The sequence below is a fragment of the Rhinopithecus bieti genome, unplaced genomic scaffold (genome assembly GCF_001698545.2).
Source record: "Rhinopithecus bieti isolate Rb0 unplaced genomic scaffold, ASM169854v2 scaffold_35538, whole genome shotgun sequence".
In the NCBI taxonomy this organism is placed as follows: domain Eukaryota; kingdom Metazoa; phylum Chordata; class Mammalia; order Primates; family Cercopithecidae; genus Rhinopithecus; species Rhinopithecus bieti.
In genome coordinates, this window is record NW_016815913.1 from 146,197 (window position 1) to 169,700 (window position 23,504).

The 23,504-nt window shown below is 35.3% G+C and overlaps 1 protein-coding gene across 4 annotated transcripts in view; it reads left to right on the forward strand.

Annotated features, from left to right (window-relative positions):
* The window catches only part of NBEA (neurobeachin), a 274,737-nt gene that overhangs the window by 133,007 nt on the left and 118,226 nt on the right, over nucleotides 1-23,504 (forward strand). For all 4 annotated transcript variants that reach the window (XM_017854162.1, XM_017854160.1, XM_017854159.1 and 1 more), the window contains 2 exons: nucleotides 3,824-3,939; nucleotides 15,996-16,108. In XM_017854162.1, coding sequence (XP_017709651.1) covers nucleotides 3,824-3,939; nucleotides 15,996-16,108 — 229 coding nt within the window. The remainder of the gene's footprint in view (nucleotides 1-3,823; nucleotides 3,940-15,995; nucleotides 16,109-23,504) is intronic.

Consider the following 23,504-nt stretch of genomic DNA (forward strand, 5'->3'; position numbering starts at 1 on the left):
GATTTCTCTTCAAGCTTCTCTGTTTTAGGAAGGAATGTATTTCTCAGAAGCCTAAAGCAGTCTTTATCTCAAGTCCCTTTGGCCAGAATACAGTCACCTTCCCATTCCTAAAACAATCACTGCCAGAAAGGTGTGAGTTCCGTTGGCTTAGCCCAATCATTCCCTAGGTTTTATGGAAAAAGATGCCACTGATTCTTTGCCAGCTCTTTTTTTTTTTTTTTTTTTTTTTTTGGTGGCGGGGTGGAGGGGAGGGAGTCTTCTCTGTCGCCCAGGCTAGAGTGCAGTGGCACGATCTCGGCTCACTGCAAGCTCCGCCTCCCAGGTTCACGCCATTCTCCTGCCTCAGCCTCCTGAGTAGCTGGGACTACAGGTGCCCGCCCCACGCCCGGCTAATTTTTTGTATTTTAGTAGAGATGGGGTTTCACCGTGTTAGCCAGGATGGTCTCGATCTCCTGACCTCGTGATCCGCCCGCCTTGGCCTCCCAAAGTGCTGGGATTACAGGCGTGAGCCACTGCACGCGGCCGTCTTTGCCAGCTCTTACATGAACAAAAGAGGATTTCTGTGGATGAGGAACAAAGGAAGATTGGCTTTAGGTAGATACCACAGTGTCTACCACATAGACTGTTATGTCCTTGAGAATTATTGCACAGCACTGTATGGATGGAAAGGAAAACTAATCTTTGTCGATCCTCCCTTAAATAGGCTACAGACATTTGAAAGACAGGGACTGTGTTTTATTTATCCTTTAATCTACAGGACCTAACACAGTGCCTAATTGTAGCAGTGCGTTTAAAGTGCTATTCAGCTAGGGTTACGTTGTATTGCAACTTATCTATTCTCTTTAAGCTTACAATGTAAGACCAATTCACTGACATGTATACACATGCTCAAGATATTTGCTAGTAGAACGACAAGATTAAACTAAGATATTAGTAGCTAATGGAGCACTTATATAAAATACAGGTCAAAGAAAAATGTGTTTCATCTATCAAAGAAAATGAGGTTAGTTCTGCAAGACTTGTTCTTATTGAATCTAAGCTGACTCATAATAATCATTACTTCCTTTCCCAAGTGCTTACATACTATTTGTTTAGTCATCAATTTAAGAATTTACTCAGGAATTGACATTAAGAACTTACGAATGGGTCTAACTTTTTCCTTTTTAAGAGTAATCTCCTGTCTTCTGCCATATTTCTCAATGATTCCTGAAAGATTACTAATAGAGGTTTCTATATGGCATGTATAATTTCCCTCAGTATTTTTTGACTTGTCTGGACCGGAATTCATTTAAAACAATCAGAAGCTCTTTTATTATATTTCTTACCTATTATGAGTATTGTTTCCCCTTTAACCACATTTGGTTCCTTTTTGACGTTTGGAAGATCATTCCTTTTTTTTTTTTTTTTTTTTCCCTTTGAGACAAGGTCTCACTCTGTCCCCCAGGCTGGAGTGCAGTGGCGTGATGTCAGCTCACCGCAGCCTTGATGTCCCCAGACTCAGCAGATCCTCCCACCTCAGCTTCCCAAGTAGCTGGGAATACAGACATATGCCACCACACCCAGCTAATTTTTATATTTTTTGTAGAGACGGGGTTTCACCATGTTGCCCAGGCTGGTCTCGAACTCCTGCACTCAAGCAATCCACCCACTTCAGCCTCCCAAAGTGCTGGGATTACAGGCAAGAGCCACCATGCCCAGCTGGAAGATCATTCTCTATAAGAAAACTGAAAACAAAAGAGCGGTTCAGTAGTTTTGGTCTCTCTGTAATTCCTAATGCCATTCTATCTTTAAACATCGTTTTCTTGTCCTTGGCTTGTTTTCCCCCCAAAAGCTCAACTAATTATTAGTTTCCTAATAATATTTTTACAGACTCAGTTTTATATACTTCCCTAGATATACATCCTTAGAAGTACCAAGTGGCAATGGGGAGACCCTGCATCTAGGCTTAAACCTGTCACTTAACTGGGTAACAATAAGCAAGCCTCACACTTAGTAGGAATTCAATAAATATTGGTTGAAAGAATGATTAACACTACGCAAGCATAACGACACTCTTATCTACCATACAATGCAGAAAATATCTTTGCAAGAGATATTCTGCAAGAGATATTTTGCAAGATATCTTTGCAAGAGATATTTTGGTAATCTTTTGTGCTATGTACAAGACAATGCCTATTAAGATTCCATGTGAATACTCGTATTAATAATCCATGAGTAACAGAAATAGCCTTAAGTCTATTCCCAAACTGAACACCAAGGAGTTCTGAGATAGCACAGTGAATTCCCAGGGGTACTGCAGGGCATTTTTTAATTTGTTAGGGAAAAACAGCGACATTTGTTGCTCGAGTATTTGCTCGAGTTAGTTCCAAGTTTCAACTTAGAATGATTAGATAGGGCTGCATTTTTTTTCAGTGACACCTCTGAGAAACTAGTGTTTTGGTGGCTACTGCTTTCAAAAACAAGAGCCACATGAAAAATCAGTGTGGAACAGGAAATGAATGTGATGGTGTCAGATCTGATTCCAAAGTTTCAGAAGCTGTGCAGTGTCCAACAGACATACACACCCCATTAGTAAATGTGGTTATATAAGAATGAAATAGGCTGGGCACGGTGGCTCAAGCCTGTAATCGCAGCACTTTGGGAGGCCGAGACGGGCGGATCACGAGGTCAGGAGATCGAGACCATCCTGGCTAACACGGTGAAACCCTGTCTCTACTAAAAAATACAAAAAAGTAGCCGGGCGAGGTGGCGGGCGCCTGTAGTCCCAGCTACTCGGGAGGCTGAGGCAGGAGAATGGCGTAAACCCGGGAGGCGGAGCTTGCAGTGAGCTGAGATCCGGCCACTGTACTCCAGCCTGGGCGACAGAGCGAGACTCCGTCTCAAAAAAAAAACAAAAAACAAAACAAAACAAAAACAAAACAAAACAAAAAAGAATGAAATATAAATATTTCTCTTTAAGTTTATGAGTATTGTATTTTCAAATAGCTACTCAGTTGTTAAGATGTTAAATATTGAGTTGTTTAGAGCTAACTACTTAATAAACACAATTGTAAGATATTTCTCTTGGCCAAGGAGCACTGTAAAAAATTATGGAGATACTAAGGGTGCCATGAATTGAAAAAGTTTGAGAACCCCTGTCAATCGGTTTAAAAACCCAATAGCTTTATCATACTTTTCTAAATACGACGGCTTTCATTATTTTTAGATGAACATGTTGAACCTGGAAAGTTTCATGATTTGGACGAACTATCACGGTTTATTCCCTTAGGCCGTTCCTATGTCCCTTCTTCTGGACCCATGCATTGTTTCAAAGTTCCCGGTTGTTTATATTGTACACCATTGCAGGGATATTGTACAGGCAGAGGCTGTGCATGTGTGCATACTCTGTGTGTGAAGGCAAGTCTAAGAAGTTCATTGACAGACATTAAGTCAAATGTAAGCAGTTACCTGACTACCTACCTGCCTACCTACCTAGTTGACATGGAGCAGATTTGCTGTATTGTTTAAAAACTACTTGATTTATCTGAAGTATAGTTTTACTTTTTTTCTTGTTGATTTGTAAAATGCTCATTTGCAGCTATGGTTTTACAAGTAAGGTTGCTTTCAAATTGTTTTATCCTGAGTAATTAAGTGTATCTTCTCCATAATAGAATTCTCAAATATTGCTAATTTCTGCAATTAAAATATATTTTCTAATTCATCTAAGAAGGATAAACCATAAATTATTTTAAATTGATTACCAAACTAATATATTACTTAATATTGGGCTTTTTAAATTAAGAATTAAAGAAACCATGTTTGTTATGCTGTGCTTAATTGCTAGGAGGATATCATTGGCCACTCCTCGACAGCTTTATAAATCTTCAAATATGACTCAGCGCTGGCAAAGAAGGGAAATTTCAAACTTCGAATATTTGATGTTCCTTAATACTATTGCAGGTAAGATGTCTCATTCTTTACTCTAATAATATGTTTATGTTCATCAAAATCATGGTAATGTAGCCTGATATAATACATTTTTCTCTTTGGAATTCAAATGCAGCATTAGAGAAAATTTTGAAGCACTCACATTAAATTTTATCAGAAACTGTACAAGCTCATACCAAACTCTTAGATGCATTTATCGTTGAAGAGGCTTTTCCTTGCTCTCCTTCTGCCATTTCCTTTGCTGACAGCTTTGTCTGAAGGTTTATTAGAGTCAACAAACCATTGCCAGAGTGTCTGGAAATAATAATGGGAAAAGTAATTTCACTACTTTGTCATTCTCAGCAATAGCAGCTAGACAGGAGAATAACAACAGGTTTCTGCCTAGTACAGATGTCACCTGGATTATGGCATGATTAGGTTACAGCATCTTTTTTTCCTTAAAATCTTCAAATAAAAATACAAAATCAGATTACGTTTTCTAAATTATGAGTAACTGCCATCAACCTCCGCAGTACCATGCTTGCAAATCAAAAGGAGGTAGTGGCTTTGTTTTCTGCTGAATCAGTGGTTGTCGGTGGTTAAACATGTCTGAGATTTAAGTACTTCATCTTTTTTCTTAAGCTCCAAAAGCCCTTATTCATGATTAATTACAAAGAGTTTGCTTCTATAAACCAGGCTCTACAAAAAGTTTTTGCAATTAGATGGATTTAAATAATCACATAAATAAAGATGCTTACTGTAATTATTGTTTTGTTATGAATAAATGTTCACAACTGTGTATTTAGAGCAGTGTTCTTCTCTGAATCATTACTTTAAAAATATAACTATGTAATATTACTCTTGGCCGGGCGCGGTGGCTCAAGCCTGTAATCCCAGCACTTTGGGAGGCCGAGACGGGCGGATCACGAGGTCAGGAGATCGAGACCCTCCTGGCTAACATGGTGAAACCCTGTCTCTACTAAAATATACAAAAAACTAGCCGGGCGTGGTGGGGGGCGCCTGTAGTCCCAGCTACTCAGGAGGCTGAGGCAGGAGAATGTCGTGAACCTGGGAGGCGGAGCTTGCAGTGAGCTGAGATCCGGCCACTGCACTCCAGCCTGGGCAACAGAGCGAGACTCCATCTCAAAAAAAAAAAAATATTACTCTTAAAATCTATCATACATAAGTGTGACTATAGATACTATAGGTATATATTAAATATAGGTAATATAGATACATATTAAATAGACAAAACTTGATTTGTCCACAAAAGGGAATAAAGCTATTTGATATATTAAAATGCTTTTTCATTTTAATCCCAATACATTCATGTATATATGTTCATATATACATGCATTTATTCATATGTGTAGTATACACACATATATATCTTGAATAAACCTGTTTACTCCCTCAAAGATAAATGTGTTGTACTATTCAATTAGCATATTATTTATAAATAGGATGAATTTAAACATCTGAAATGTAAAGAACTTAATTTTATTAGCATATTTAAGTAAATAGCATGGTGTAGCAGAAAGAACGTAACTTTCAACACCAAAGAGAAGAGAGGTAGAATCCCAGATCTGCCAACTTTCTGTCCTGTAGCATAAGTTGAATTTTAACTTTTAACTGTATCTTGGACTTTTAATCTTTTAGTATCAATATTTAATATGTTTACATCTGTTGTAGTAACTGGTATGTTTGGTCTTCTATCATCTTGTTTTGTACTATTTTTTAATGTTCTCTTGCTTTTTATATTGTTTGTTCTCTGGCTATATGAATGCTTTTTTGCTTAGTGCTATTGTGATTTAAAATATAAACACCTTGTTATTCTCCTAGAGATATTACATTTTTAAAAGCCTTATAAACTATATTTTCTTAATTTGAACTCAAAATGAATTACCATTTTAAATCATACCTAAGACAAAAACCTCAACTCAATTTTATTTCTCATTCATTGCTTATCTTTGCAAATATAAATTACTAGCCAGAATCCAGATTATTATTAACTTCATACTCTGGGTTCTACATCTTTTTGCAAATTAAGAAAGATTTCAAACTATTGAAATTATGTGTTCATGCAGTGTATTATTTTCAGCTGTATGGATCTTTACCTGATTTGGGGGGATGATGTTCTCTGTACGTTCTTGTGTAACATTTTTCCATATTCCCTGTATTAGGTTTTTGTATTATCTGCTCTTGAGAGACCTATCAAGACTTAGTATCATTAGACACCATTAGATGGACTTACGGATTTTTTTCCCTTGGCTGTGCTAGCTATTTGGAACTGTTGGATATAAAACTGGAGGACAGGGTGATATACCTCACTTCCAGTTCAGTTTCCAATGTAGCAGGCATTCATATTAAATGGTTTTGCTATTCTAAAATGAGATTTTCTCCAGGCTCTAGATGGAATGTTTTCCAGTTCATTGTTGTAAAGGTCTCTTCTAGTCTCCATCCCTTCCCACTGCATTTTACTCATGTCAAGTCAATTTCCCACAGTGTGGTACAGTACCACCTACTACCCACTTCATGCCTGTTACTTCTGGGAGTCTCTTTATCTGTCCAACTCTGGAAAGGTTGCTGTTTCTAAATCTGGGTAGAGATAACATTGTCATCCCTTCTAAAAGTTGCACCTGAGCAGTATAGAGCCTTAATATGCTTTTTTCTATTTGGGACAATCTTTGGGTTTCTGAGCCAGAGCATGCAGACTGTAATGGGAATTAAAAAGCATCTTTCTATTCTTATTTGAATCATTGAAGTCTGTTTTATTTATAACATGAAGATTATATAGGCCACTGATTTTTTCAAAACTTACTGGGTACTTCCTTTGCAATTATTATAACTAAACATGAAAGCCTGACTATTGTAAGCAATGGGATGAAAATTAACAATAGGGACTAGGAGCACAGAACACTTACAGTCTAGATGAATTAGTGAAATACACATAAATAAGACATTTTAGGACAGCTGATAGTAAATGCTGAGTCATTGCTACAGTGAATGCTGCATGAGCTCAGCAGAGGGGAGGTATTTTAAAATGTGTTTGGGGAGAAAAAAAGAGAAGGGCTTCACAAATTTCTGCCAGTTGTATATATATGGTGTGTTCAGTAGACAGAATTATCATACCTTGTCTGGAGTAGAGAATTAGAGAAGAGCCAGATTTATAAAGAGGTTTTTAGGAGTCAGTATAGTTTTGGAGTAGAAGGGAATGTGATGTGGAGCTTTAGGAAAATTGAACTGATAATTATGTATGGCATAAATCAAAATTGAGATTCCTTGGCATTAGTGCTATAAGGAGAGTATTACAGTAGTAATAGTAAATTGTTACTGAATATTTACTATGTACTACATATTCTAATTTTCTCTGACTACAGAAGCAAGTATGGTTTATGCCTTTAAAAAGACGTAATATAGTGAGGAAACAGATGTATACCAGTAATTCCACTAAAAAGTATTAGAATGAGGAAACAGACATGTATACCAGTAATTCCATTAAAAGGTATTAGAATGTATAAAATTGTGTGCAATTTTATAATGTATAGAAAGTATTATAATGGGAGTATATGTGAAGCCATTTGCGGTAGTCAAATCTAGAAGCCACTATTTATAACTAAGAGATCAGAAAAAGCTTCCCATAGGTGACATTTAAATTGGGAATTGAAAAATGGTTAAGAATTCACTAGGAAGTAGGCAGAGGGCATTCCAAGAAGAAAATGTGAGGTGAAGATTTTGGATGAGTATAGTGGCAGCAGGTATGGCAAAAAGAGAGTAAATGACGCTTTGTACAATATCGTTATACAAAAAAGTTTCACTGTGATTTGCTCTAGTTCAGTGGTTATCAAAGTGTAGTCCCCTGACCAGCATTATTACCTTGGAGACCTGTTAGAGTTGCTGATCCTCAGACTCCTCCTCAAACCTAGTGAATGAGAAGCTGGCAAACCTGCCTTTCAGCAAGCCCTCTAGTTGGTTCTGATACAAAAAGTTTGAGCACAATTGCATTAGCCTTTTAAGATCTAATTATCAGGACAAGATTTGCATATAAAACATTTAAAACATACAAGAAAGTACAGGATTAAGTGCCATTCAGTGTAATACAAGTTTAGAGAAGTGAGAGATTAATATGAAATAGTCTACTCGAGGAAACCTTCTTGGAAAAGATGAGCTTTAAATGAACTCTTCAAGGATTTTGTCAGATGTAGATGACTATCCAGGCAAAATAAACCTTAATAAGTAGAATGACAATTGAAAAAAATTATGAATATGAATATCCTGAGGTACTCTCCCTGGATATATTCCTATTAATTTAATTCTTCCTTTGCCATCATCCTGAAACTTTAAATAGGAATGCCAGTTTAAACTGAGCACCCGCATTAAAGACATGGGTGATGGTTTTATTAGAGAAGCTTCACTAATGCCATGATTGAATACTTGTTAGTGCAGCGATTAGATTTGCCTGTTTTCCTGATTGGTGGACAGTGTGTATCCATTCATCTCTTCTTATCAAATCACCCTTCAGAGTTCTCTTATGATCCTAAAATAAAGAGTGCTCTAAAGATGTTAAGTTGTACCAGTATCACTTCAATGAACATGGGTCCTAAAAATAATCATACTAGTTTATAACACTTTTAGGGATACAGTTATTGTTCAGGAAATACTTATTTCATTTGATTGATTGACACTTAGGATTTATCGTTTCTAGATAGGATGTTAGTCTTCTTTTTGACGAATTGTAATTCTTAGGTAATCTAAAGCCAAGAAATGGTTGGCTTATATTTTGTCATAATATTTTAAACATTTTATTTTATATCAAGATTGAGAAAAAATAATAGTATTTTATTATGTCTTTGTTTTGTTTCATTTTTCCTGCTGAAACATTTCTTTGTTAATAATAAGAACTCAGAAAACATAGAAAATAAGTTTATGATTATTCAATGATCTATAATGTACCAAACATTTTTCTAAGGTCTTTATATGTATTTGCTTATTTAATCCTCACAATAGCCCCATGAGTTAGGTTCTGTTCTTATCCCCATTTTACAAAGAGATGAGGTAGAGAGTAGCCATATAACTTGGCCCAAGTCATAGGGCTAATAAGTGACAAAGTCGGGATTCAAACCTGGGCAGTTTAGCTCCAGAGTTTTCATTCCGTTACTACGGCATACTGTTCCAGAATATTCCTGGGACCATACAGCTTCACCTCCAGTCACCAGCCTTAACTTATTAACTGCTTTTAAAACCTAAATAATTAATGATTTAAAACAATTTGGTCATTTTCTTTTACATTTCATCAAATTAACCCTTTGAAGTTTATTTACTGTCATGACTCTTGTAGATACTGATATTCTAGCACTAGATCTGGGCCTGGAATTATTATCTTTAATGTAGAAGCTAGCCCTGTTTTCAGTTAAGCTTTAGATAAAAAGAAAGAGACTCTGAGACAGAGATCTGCTTGAGGATTTTTATTGGAAAAGCCCTTGGGATCAACATCTGGGGGGAGTGAAGAAATTAGAACTGGGCAGAAGGAGGATTCAGACCTAAGTGTAGTTGTGACAAAGGCTTCAGTAGATCCCATGGGGTGCCTGGGCTAGGCTAACCATTCAAAGTTGTCTTGGCTTGAGGCAAGGGAGCCAGGTCTTCATTACCTCCACTCTGCAGTCATTGGATGCAGACTCCTGGGAAGGAGACATGACTTTGGATTGGGGGCTTTCTTCTAATGATAGCAATTCTTGGAGATGGGTGTAGCTGAACACCACCAGCCATCAGCACCACCAGCCATCAACACTCCCAGCATCCACCATACCAACAGTTCTCAGACTTCAGTGTATTGCTAAAACACAGATCTTTGGTCCCCACTGCCATAAGTTCTGATTCAGTAGGCTTGGATTGAGCCGCAAGAATCTGCATTTCTAAGAAGTCCCCATTTGATGCTGATGTCATTGATCTAAGGACCACACTTTGAGAATTACTGCCCTGTATCTATATTCTTTAAAAGACATACCTAAAACTAATTTTATTAATCTTCATATAGCACTGTCAGTATCACACATTTTGACTCTTATGATAGGGCATCCTTAGTATTTTATGTGCATTTTATCTTCCCAATGAGAAAAAAAGTTTTGCTCAGTAAATACCCATGAAATTAAGTTACTTAATATTTATTTTGGTAAATATTCACAGGATTTTATGATCTATTATGTAAATTCACTAGAATTACTGGACAAGGGATTTTTTAAACTTCGTGGATTAAAGAGAAGTATTACAGAATTGGAATCTGTTTGAAAAGATGAAACAATCTTTGCTGGCTTCACATGTTTATTTGAATGGTTAGCCTAGCCCAGGCACCCCATGGTCAATGTGACCTAATAAATTTCATATTTTCTATAAATATTCTCCACAAATGTTCTATAAATAATTCTAAGACTTAGATTAAAACAGTACCAAACTCTACATTATTGGTTACTGTCTTGCACTCTCAGATTTATCTTTTTTCCCAAAAATATTATTTTAGTATGAAATACAAAGTACATTTTATGACCCATTTCTTAAGGTGTCTCATACTTGACCAATTTCACTTTTCTCCTTTCTAGATGCTTTTAAAAATAAGACTGTATAAAGCACATGGTCACAGTATCATAGTATTAATGCATTATGCAGACTTTTTACACCCTCCTGTCGTATGTGTACATATGCATAATTGCATATAAATAAACTCACATTTACTGTATGTAAGTTTTGTAAACATACTTTGCATAGTAACAGAAGCTTGTCAGATATTCAGGAAACATATTTAAAAGACATCTAAAATTCCATAAATGTGTTCTTAGGCTTTGTTTTATTCTATTTATAAATTTAATGAATGTTCATTTTAGAAAATTGGAAATACAAAAAATGGTAATTTTAAAATTCTAACCGTAAATATCACAGTCAACATTTGGGTGATTTTCTGTTTTCTTTCTCTCTGTGTGGTGTATCATTGGGAACCTGTAATGTATACAGGTTTGCTTTCTGCTTTTTCCATTTCACTAAATATTCTTTGAAGGCATGACTTTTAAAACTACGTGAGAGTCCCGTTTAGAAATATGGCATAATTTATTTAGCTATTCGTGAAACACTTGATTTTTTTTCAAAGAACATTAAATTTTAGATGATTATGTAAAATAATCTTAATGATACTTAGAGTTCTACTTAAAATGTGGTTTCAACTTTCAGTTCCCAGATTGACCTGATTTCTGTTCGTTTTCTGAAAAATACAACCTACACCTTATTTTATACCTTTTTAGATAATATTATGGAAAAGATGTTAAAACCTGTAATTCTTGCATTTTAAAACATAGGAGAGTGACTGCTAATGTAGCTTTGTATAAATGGTCCCCTGTTAAACTTGAGATTTTTTTTTAAGCATTTTGAGTTGTTTTTCATATGATCAGCTAATGAATTCAGCACGACTTCTCCAACCCCAACCTTTTTCTCCTGTTCAGCATTTTCCACTTTTTTACTCTGTGATGAACAAGCCCTCCCTGGTTAATTATGTATATATTTAGCTACTGCATGTGTTGGGCTTATTATTGTCATCTAATTAGATGTAACTTGAACTGCTTGCTTCTAGAAAAATCATTAAAAATTCTTTCCTAATGACCTAGAGATGACAAAATGTCTGTAAAGTGTGAAGAAGCAGACAAGCACAGGAACATCGCTCTTAAAGAGTGTTAATCCAGATGCTGCGATCATCTAATTAAACAATATTTTGCTGTCATTAACATTTTCACCAAGGAATTGCAGTTATAATTTCTTTGTCAGCTGTCTCTAGATCACTTTACCTTCAAAACCAAAGTGCCATATAAAACATTAAATTGGATGGTTTAATTAAAAGTTTTTTTTAATGAAGAAACATATCCAGTGATTCTGAGATCTCATTTACTGTGTTTCACTTTTATTATTTGAGTAGATTAGTGTCATAGGCTTGCAGTATTTAATATTCATCTTCTAAGATAAATTCTTATAAGCATAGTTAGCAAAATAAAGTGTACATATGTATTTATATATATACACATGCATACACATATATATACACATACACAAATATATATATATATACTTACCACTGCTGGAAAAGGAAAGGACCCTACCAATTATAGCACCAGTGTATTTACTAAATATCAACTATCCTAAAGAAAAAACAAAACAATTAGTAAATAAATATCTAGGTATGCCAGAGCCTAACAAGTATTACTTTGGAAATATCTCACTTTCTGGATGATTTAATGAACAGTATTTTTTTTTTCATTTCACAAAGGTGTTCAGTAAAGTAATTAAAGGAGTAATGCTAATTCATCATTAAAACATATCAATGCAAAACCCCAAAGTGCCACTTAAATCACTCTTTTTTTTCCGTGTAACGTTAAATACATTGTGCATTTTTAATTCAAATCAACTACATATATGACTGTCCATTTTGATAGGCTCTTATAAAGAAATTGCTATTAAAAATAAGCATTAATGTCATATTTATTTATAAAGTTTATTATATTTACTAGAATTAAAATAGTGCTATAAACTTCTGCTAATTTAAAAATTACTAAAATTTTCTTCTTAGCACTTATTTTCAAAGGACCACTCAAAGATTATTTAAAGTGAATTGCAAAAAAAAAAATGCAGGACAGAATAATAGACATGAAATATGGTTACTGGCATCATTCGTTTTATGTATACGTGTGTGTGCATTTTTAAATAATGCTTTTCTTCTTTGTATTTCTTTCTAAAAATAGCATTGTATCTTTTTTTAACTTTTATTTTAGGTTCAGGCGGTACATGTGCAGATTTGTTATGGGGTAAATTACATGTCATGGGTGTTTGATATACAAATTACTTTGTCACCCAGGTGATAAGCATAGTACCCAATAGGTAGTTTTTGGATCCTCACCTTCCTCCTTCCCTCTACCCTCAAGCAGTATCCTTTTCTTTCTTAGAAAATCATTTCTATTAAAAGGCTAGGGTCTTCAAATATGGTCTACATTTTTATGCTATTTGCATTTATGCAGTACATTTAAATACTGTGTTTATGTAAATTGGCTTTTTATTTTAACAGTTTTCCTTAATATGTAAGTTATAAAACTTCATCAGAAATTATTTTAACAATTGTGGTATCTGATTTTCATCTATCAATTAATTTCTTTAAGTAATATATGTTATATCTAGATAGGTAGCATCAGCATTATTCTATTAAAAAATACACACTGGAATACTTGCTTTTCATTAAAATCTCTAGATTTTTAAGTAGAATAGTTCCCCCCAGAAAATGGAAGAGCTCTAAACTCTGCCATGGACCCATTTAGGATCCCAGAAATAGCTCTCTCTAGCCAATCTGTACTCTTTGTATATATACATATAAAAAAAAAATACTGAGCCCAATTAGGTGTCCTAGGTTAGCATACATATGAACTATTAGTAATAAATTTTCAAGTTTAGAATTGTACAGCTTTTATTCTACAATATTGGTACTGTTTTAGCAGATTATTGTCATGTACCAAAGACTTTAATATGGCTCCAAACTCTCGTTTAATCTCATTATTATTCTTCACCATGGACTTAAATACAAGCAGGTTCATCGATTGCTTGAGCTACCTAGCTGCAGACATTTTCTTCTAGTTTAATGTAGACATTCACAGTATCATTCTCTCTCATATATACCTCTATGCCTTTGCATAATCCTCACCTTCTAAAGATAATGTTCTGCAGTTTTCCTTTACTTGACTTACATTTGTTCATCTTCTGAAATTTGGATCATTTTTTTCCATTTTTATCACATGCATATCCATTCCATCAACAAACATTTATTGGGCAGATGGTATGTGCCAACACAGAGAGATTAAAAAAAAAAACAAACAGCCCAGCCCTGACATTTATGAGTTTACAGACTGGTGGAGAGGCAGAGAAGTAAATGATGATGTGTATCAGGTGTAATAGAGGTCTGTATGAGAACTGTGGTAGGGCAACACAGGGGAAGCCCTAACCTAGCTGTAACCTCATCCCAGTAAATGCAAAGTGGAAGCAGTATTCTGCTGCCATTATCCACACCTATATTACATACTTACAGCAGTATATACACTTCAAGCAATATGCAGTTTAGTTGTAAAATGCAAAGCTTCGTATAACAAACAGATAAAATAGTCATCAATAAAATGTTTTCTAAATGTATTAATTGGTTTGGTGCTTACAATTGCAGATTTTAGTTCTTACTCAGATTGTAGTTCCTTTTTTTTTTTTTTTTTTTTTTTTTTTCCGATTTTTTTTTTTTTTTTTTTTTTTTTTTTTTTTTTTTTTGAGACGGAGTCTCGCTCTGCCGCCCAGGCTGGAGTGCTGTGGCCGGATCTCGGCTCACTGCAAGCTCCACCTCCCGGGTTCACGCCATTCTCCTGCCTCAGCCTCCCGAGTAGCTGGGACTACAGGCGCCCGCCACCTCGCCCGGCTAATTTTTTTTATTTTTTAGTAGAGACAGGGTTTCACCGTGTTAGCCAGGATGGTCTCAAGCCTGTAATCCCAGCACTTTGGGAGGCCGAGACGGGTGTAGTTCCTTTTTTTTATTTTTCACAGTTATGTTTTCCAACTGCTATAAGAGCAGATATCATTTAATGTAATTTCTTGATGATGAACAAGATAATATCTGCATATCTATATTACTGTGATAGTACATGTGGTGTGTGCAGCCACGGCATACTGAATGAAATTCATATCACTAAATACCAGTGAAATAGCTGTTTTGTGTGAATTTTAGTAGAAATTTAGAAAATTACTGATAATTGGATCATAACACATTTTTATAAAAAATAATTTTGTTCAACAAAAGTTTTCTTAGGATACTGTTTCTTTAATAGCCATTATTTTAATTTAACCTGATCCTGTGTTTTTTCAGTTCCAGTTTGTGAGGAGGGGCACAGCTTGCTCCCCTAAACTTTCCACATTCCCACTGTGCCTCAATATCATACCTGAAGTGTTTAAGACATTCTACCAAAACATAAACAGACATACTCACCCTAAGATCCAGCAGTTCTTCACTAAGGTGAAACAACGTAAGATAAAAAAAAATCATGAACTTAAGGAGTGAAAAAATATATGATTGACATCTGCCTCTGTACTTTTTCATCCTAGCTTCAGAGTACTTCTGTCCACTTGCAAATTCTCTGCATTCATTCTTGATATAAGTTTAACATAGTATTCTGTTACTCTAATATAATTTCTCGATATATATTCATTATAATAGAATACCATCACAGCCAGGCGTTGTGGCTCAGGCCTGTAATCCCAGCACTTTTGGAGGCTGAGGCGGGCAGATCACGAGGTCAGGAGTTCAAGACCAGCCTGGCCAACATGGTGAAACCCCATCTCTACTAAAAATACAAAAATTAGCCAGGTGTGGTGGCATGTGCCTGTAATCCCAACTACTCAGGAGGCTGAGGCAGGAGAATCACTTGAACCCAAGAGGCAGAGATTGCAGTGAGCCAAGATCGCACCACTGCACTCCAGCCTGGATGACAGAGCAAGACTCCATCTCAAAAGAAATAAAAAATAAATAAAAGATAAAATAGAATACCGTCACCTAAGCTGCAGATGTGCAGGTCATTGGGGTGACTTCCTCCATAATTACTTTCAGGGCCTCTAAGTGACAAGGCTCTGCTTCCAGGGTTGCAATATTATCTACATCAGCAGAAGAGAGATGAGACACACATGCAGGAAGTTTCAGTGGGCCACACCTTGAAGAGACTTTGCTCACATTCTGTAGATTAGAACTAAATCCCGTGGCCATAGCTACTTGTAAGGGAGGCTGAGAAATGTAGTGTAGCACAGGAAGATGAGAATCAATTACAATAACCAGCCAGTAGTCTCTATCACAATCTTATAAATAGTAATTCTGGTTATGTTTTAAAACAATTGAATGAACTCACTTGAAAAGCACTGTTATCAGAGTTAAAGATATGGTTCAATAAATAAAAAGTTACTTTTCTTCTGAAATTCAATAGGTGCTTTGTAAGAACAGAAACTATTTCATAAGCATTTTGTGTATACAAATTTTTATTTCTGTTTACTAGGACGGACATATAATGATCTGAACCAATATCCAGTATTTCCGTGGGTGTTAACCAACTATGAATCAGAAGAATTGGACCTGACTCTTCCAGGAAACTTCAGGGATCTATCAAAGGTAACTTTTAAATATATAGAAGGCAGCTTTCTTCATAAGGCTATAGTCTAATAGTATTTCTTTCAGAGTATATGTAGCCAGTTAATGTTTGTAAGAAAGTGAAACTGGTTATCCTGACTTACATAGTCAGTTTCTAAATCTTACCAATTCTTAGCACAGGAATTAAGCTACAAGAAGATAAACTAGTACTAGCATAGGCAAAATGAAATGGGTATTTGAGAAACAGCACATGTAGGGAGAGGTTTCTCATATATCCTAGGCTTTAAAGTCAAGGTTAAAAACCTAAAATTAGTAGAAAATATGATGGCAAATCGTTTATGTGATATATTCCTTAGATGATAAGGCATGTTATATTGACCATAAAATACACACATTGTAGGGAAATATAATACTGAAAAGGAAGTCAGTTAAGTTTATCAAGTGTCTATTTATATACGAGAGAGAAGATATGGTCCAAAAGATGGCAAGAAAATGGTGCATAACGGTAATAAGAAATAAAAGGCAAAATTTTTTATTAGCTTACCTCATTTGTCCAGAGGAAACTACAGTGTGATACTAAACTGTTTGAAATTCAGTGAAGAACTGGGAACTAAGCCCAAAAAGCTGCTCTATGGTCTAAGCTTACACCAGAGGCTTGCCTTAAAGTTTATGTATGTTAGCCATAGTAAAGCCTCAGCCCATCGACTTTGAATGTATCTCTCTTTTCTATAAGACTTGATTGTCTGATTTAGCAATCCACAGAAAGTTGAAAGGTATTTGGGTATACATTTGGTTTTGGGGGGCAGGTCTAAGGGGCTAATGGACAAGAGCAGCGTAAGCTCTGTGAAGCAGGGAAACACCATTACCGCCGATTTAAAATGCATCCCACAGATGGTTTTTAACTCAGCATGCCTGCTCCTGCCCCTTTTCTGGCCTTTGAAAGCTAGACCTATCCAATTGAAGTTCTGTATTGCACTAGTTACTAGCTGTGTGACCTAAAGCTAGTTTCTCTTGGCCCATTTGTAATATGAGAATAATAATACTGTCCCATGTCATATAGTGGTACAGAGCTAATGACATGTACATTTAAAGAATATAACACAGTACTTGGCACATAGAAGCACTTCCTGAGTATTAGCTATTATTGTTACACATGGAATATTTCTTAGCCTCTTTTGAAGACTGTTGACTAATTTTTTCATGTTCTTACATGTCATTCAGTCTCCAGTTCTTTTATTTTATATAACTCCCTATTAAATTTTAGTTGGTAGCTGATGGATAATTTTAGCTGTGGTATTAGAGATGTTAAAGGGACCTAAAAGATCAGTTAGCCAACCTCTTACTGAGTCACACAACTGGTAGAAATAAATTGCTAGCAAATGAATTCTAATATGTTTGCAAATATAGTAATTCTTCCAATGTGAGTCAACCAAAAATTTTTAACTATTTACCACATTCATGTAACTAAATTATTCAAGATAAGTTAGATAGAAGCATTGTAATTCATGCAGCCTGCCCTTCAGGAATAAATCTAGTTATAGATTATCTAAATGATAAGATCAGTCCCCACAAAAATTAAAAATAAAGTACGATATTTTAGAGAGACCCACACGAGAGACAATACATGCAGGTTGAGTGTCCTGTATCTGAAATGCTTGGGACATGCAGAGTGTTTTGGATTTTGGATCTTTCTGGATTTTGAAATATTAATATATACATTATATACTTACCAGTTGAGCATCCATAATCTCAAAACCCAAAATCCAAAATGCTGCAGTGTTTCCATTAAGCATCACATCAGTGCTCAAAAACTTGGATTTGAGGCATTTGAGATTTCAGAATTTTGGATTAGGGATGCTCAACCTGTAGTGATTAGGAACAAGAACTCTGCAGCTACACTGCCTACATTCAAATCCTCATTCTGCCATTTACCAGCTGTGGAGCCTTAGACAATAGTATTAGTTTCTCTTTGTCTTAATTTCCTCACCTATATAATGAGACATCAATAATAATAGGGTTGTTGTGTGGAATGTTGGATGGGTTAACAAGCATAAAGGACTTAGAATAGTGCCGGGCACATCAGTGTTAGTCAATGCTATGTATATGACAATAATAGAGTAGTGAATCATTGATATAGGCCGTATGCTTTGAATTGTATTTCAAATAATGATGATGAATATATGCCACTACATCCATATTGGATGAGAATGTTTGAATGGCATGCATGACTTGCGAAGGTTGGAGTGTAATTTTGGGGTGTAAAGCAAAACCAAACTAACTTATTGATGTGAGGATGAAAACTGTTAAACTTGCTCTTTGACAAAATCTTGTCTGCATGTATTTTATTTAACATTAATTGAATAATCATTACTTAGACATTATAAAATATATATATGATAAAAATTCAGAGTATAGATTATCAGGTAGCATATTAAAACCTCATATGATGACGACTATTATGTCTATTGTATTATTTTAAAACAAGGAAGGAAGTTCTTTTTCTTCGAAATCAACTGGGATATTGTGTTTAAAGGAAACTTACAGACTGAAGCTCCTTTTTTCTCTCCATCTATTTATTCATTCTTTCAGTTCAGTCAACAAATACTTACCACACATGTGCTATATGTCAAACACTCTACAAGTGAAAGAGTGTACAGGAGTGAGTAAAGCAGACATATTCCCAGCCACTCAGAGGGAGTTCAGCCCAGAACAAAAATGAAAACTCAGATAGTTAACAGCAATATGAGAGGCCAGCATTTACAAGATAGGTTTAGTGGGGACTGTGCCTCACTGGGGAGTACAGGCTCAGCCTCGCTAAGACATTTGGACTCAAATGTTGTTGAAACCTAGCCCAGCCAAAGAAAATGTGGCACTCATTATGATTAGTATGGTTTATAGAAGGCATCTATTTACCACATATTTGCTGGTAATCATAGATTTTTTCCATTTATCCATTTTTTTAGGAAAAAATGAGTTAAAATAAATGAGGAAGTCACTGTTTCTACAGTAACTGAAGATATAAACATTTCAAGGGTTTTTTTTTGTTTTTTGTTTTTTGTTTTAGACAGAGTCTCGCTCTGTCGCCCAGGCTGGAGTGCAGTGGTGCGATCTCGGCTCACTGCAGCCTCCACCTCCCGGGTTCAAGCGATTCTCCTGCCTCAGCCTCCTGAGTAGCTGGGATTACAAGCTCCCGCCACCACACCTGGCTAATTTTTTTGTATTTTTAGTACAGATGGGGCTTCACTATGTTGGCCAGGCTGGTGTTGAACTCCCGACCTCATGATCCACCCGCCCCTGTGTCTCTAAGTGCTGGGATTACAGGCATGAGCCACCACGCCCAGCCCAGCCCACTTCAGGGTTTTTATGCTAACCTGTGTAATGTGTATTTCCTTTGGCAGAGCTTTTCCTTTTGTGCCTCATATGTGCTCCTCTAATTTTATATAGTGTTAAGTAAATAATACAGGTAAACAGATGGAGCCTAAATAAATTAGACAATATGACTAGAAACTGTCGTTTTGCAAGCATGTGGTTCTTCATGCTGTGAACAGTGGAATCCACGAGCACTTAAAAGGTAGATAGCTTTTCTTCAAATTTTACTATATTCCATGCTTTAGCAATTTCTTCTTTCTATTCTGTCACCCTAGCATGATAGGAAAATGTTAGCAAATTAAAGCCTGTTGATATGTTAATAAATTACTTGTGCATTGTTCCCATGCTTCATTGAATTTCTTAATAGGAGCTTCTTACAAATGGGCTAGAAACCTGAGACTATCCTGTGTAAAATCCATCAATAAACAAGATTTTAATGTATGAAAATATATCTTATTATACGCCTAATGGGAAAATGACATTTGAAGTATAATAATATAATTGGAAGGAAAAACTACTATAGTGCAATATTATCACAATGAAGAGATGTCCACTAAGAAGCACATGAAATTCTTGTAGTTATAATCAATACTACAAATGAAAATATTAATGGAGAGTTTTACTCTTCAGAAGCTCAAGGAAGAATTGAAATACTTGAATGATACAACCAAAAGCATTCTAAAAGATCTCTAACAACAAAAGTAGTTGTTTCTAAACAAACACTGGGAGTCCTGATCCCAGTAATAATTCTTAGCAGTGAATAAATCTAGAATTTGTTTCAATAAATATGTGGTACCCCAAATAAGTTCTATATTCTTTACTGTATGAAAGAATTAAGAAACTATGAAATGTACAATGCCAAAAAAATAAATATTTATTTTCTTTCTTTATACCACCACATTACATAGGCTTCATGAAATTCTGTGTTGTATCAGTTGGGAAACTTTTGAATGAACGTTTCAGAAAACACAGCTGAAATTGGCTTGAACAATAATGGGAATTGGGAAAAAAAATCAAGAGGTTGTAACTGGAACATGAAAAGAATGTAGGCTTCGCTCAAATATTTGTTTCTCTGTCACATGTTATGCAAGCTTAAGATGTTTTCTAAATTCTCTGAACTTGTTTGCTCATCTTTAAAATGAATACAATCATACTTACATAATAGGGTTGTTAAAAGATTTTAACACCGTAAAGTAGTTAAGGTACCTAGTATAATGCCTGACACACAAGTGGCATTCCGTGAGTGGCAGTGACACAGCAAATTTCTATAATTGTCAGTTGAGAGTTCACTACCTTTGGTATGATTGACAAAAACCTAGTGAACGTTTGTTTGATTCCTCTGATTTATTTTGTATTCTAACAAAATTAAAAAGTAATGCCATTTAATAAAATATTTTGAATTCAATCAATAATTCTGTTTTATCATCTATTTGAGTTATCAAATTATCAAAACTGTAACATCAAAACACTAAGGTTATATTAAATGTTTATTAGAACTTTAGATGCACATTTATTTAGACTGAAATATTTTATATTTGTAATATTCTTACTTGTTCTTTGGCCCACTTAATTGAACACTTGGAGAGCACAGGAGCAAAAGAAAAAAGTTCTTTATCAGTAAGATTTTTTTAGACCTCTCATTTTATTAGACATCATAGGTTCAAGTTTTATTTATTATGTGTACAGGTTAGAGGCTATGTTTATTGTTTTACATGAGGGACAGCAGATGAAATAATCTGCCTTTGACCTATCTTTTCAACACCAACCAACAGTAGGTGTAGAGATTTCCTCCCCACTCGATTTATATAGATATTCCTTATGGAGATGTAACCTTATGGTGAAATCTATCTTACAATATGATATATGCTAGTGTTTCATTTATTTACAGATACTCATATGAACTCAACTCTTAAAGTATAGTGGTTACATGACTTTGACGTGAAGCACAGTCTTCTGCTCATTAAAGTGTAAATAGAATTTTCCTATTTCCCAGTCATGCCCTCTGATAAGTGAAATAGTTTCATCACAAAACCAAGTCCTATCTCATATTGACATGAACATAAGACATTCACATGCACATAGAATTCTTTCCTATTTCCAGCTCATGCCCTCCTGATAAAATGAAATAGTTTATCACAAACCAAGTCCTACTCATATTGACATGAACATAAGACATCACATGCACACACCCATTCATCGAGTGGAGAAAATAGATTTTGTTAACACCGGAGTTGTTTGACTGACAGATGATGATAAGCATAACCATTTTCCCAAATTATTATGCCACTTAATAAAAGGAAGTGATAATGCCTTGAGGCTTTGAAAAGTGATAATGCAAATGGATGCACTGAAGTGTGAATACTCTTCAACCATCCACCCTTGATACTGCCAAATGTCTATCTACCACATAGAAAAGAGTTTATATTGGTAAGGTGGGGAATCCACGACTCAGAAATCTAGAGCAAGTTGGTTTGTTTTGTTGTTGTTGTGGTTGCTGTTGTCATTTTTGAGATGGAGTCTCCCTCTATCACCCAGGCTAGAGTGCAGTGGCACGATCTTGGCTCACTGCAGTCTCCACTAGAGCAAGTTTCTATGGTTATTTTATCTTTCTTTTTCACCATAAGTTAACAACATCTGAAATGAAATTAATTCCATTTACTTGATCATAATCTACCTAATGCTTAATTTTAAACAACAAAACAGGAAGTATGGGCAAAACTACTAGGTGTGTTAGTAGTAGTTAGGATGATATAAAACTAAAAGATAAAAGTGTAAATGTGTAAATTTAATTATATACCATCTGCCAAATAACCCTGCTGCCAAATTTGAAATATTTGTTTCAATATATGTTGAATGCTGCCTTAACATATAACCCACAGTATGTTGAAAATTGTTTTCATTAGACTTGCTTATATGGCAGTGCTGAGGGACAAGGTATTGATTGGCAGTGTTGGGATACTGTTTTAAACTCATGGGATATTCGTTTATTTAAATTAATACTTTTATTCATTCATTCTTTCTTTCATTACACAAGCATTTATTGCTAACCTACTCTGTGCCAGACACTGGAGATACAAAGGCAATAAGACTTAGTCCATACCTTTAAGAAATTGCAGTCATTTTTTTGTTTACCCAGTGACATATTAAGCTATTTTCCTTCTAATTGAAAAAATGAAAGAATCAAGAAAAGTGCAACTAAAAAGGTAGACTTCACAGACACTGGTAACCAGAAATAGTGAAGTGTTTTTGTGTTTGTTTATATCTCCACTGTTGCTTGTTGGAGACATAATAGGGTGACAGGGAGCTTTATAGATTTATACGGAACTTCCAAAGCAGTCCTAGGCTCTGTTTGCTTATACTAAATGTCTCTTTATCCTCTTTTCTTGTTCCTTCCCACTTAGCCAACTGAATCACCCTTTCAGAAAAAGAGAGGGAAAAAAAAATCCTATAGAGCCTGTTCTGCTTTGAACATTTTAGGCTGTTAAAGAAGGAACTGAAAACAGCAGGAACACTGTTTAGTGTATGCTCTTAGAAGAATCCTACCTATGGAAAGGAAAAGGAAAAGAGAGCCTGCTTTATGCACTTGAATTTCACCAGCCACATGTCACCTCTGTGTCTAAACCACAGCATTATCATGCAAAACTAGGTCAAATTCAGTCTCCTTTAACCTTTCTTTCCAGCTGAAACAGAGTATTAAGCAGTTAGAAGTGATCTTGAAACTAATTTGTAGCCCCATCATTATCCTACTTAATACCTGGAAAACTTCTAGAACTGACACATGAAGATTTAAGATGCTCCACTGTTTGTGGGTGAAAGTGTTTACTTTTCACTAAGATATGTAAAACTAATTTTCTTAGGAACTATCTTGGGATAATGATAACAATAATAGCCAATATTTTGCATGTGTTTATTATATGCCAGGCATTGTACTAAGCATCTTACATGGATTTTCTTGCTTTACCCTCACAACGCTATGATGAATTGCACTGGTTATATAGATTGCATTTTCTTCCATTTGTTACCTATTATTTTCCATAATACATAGGTA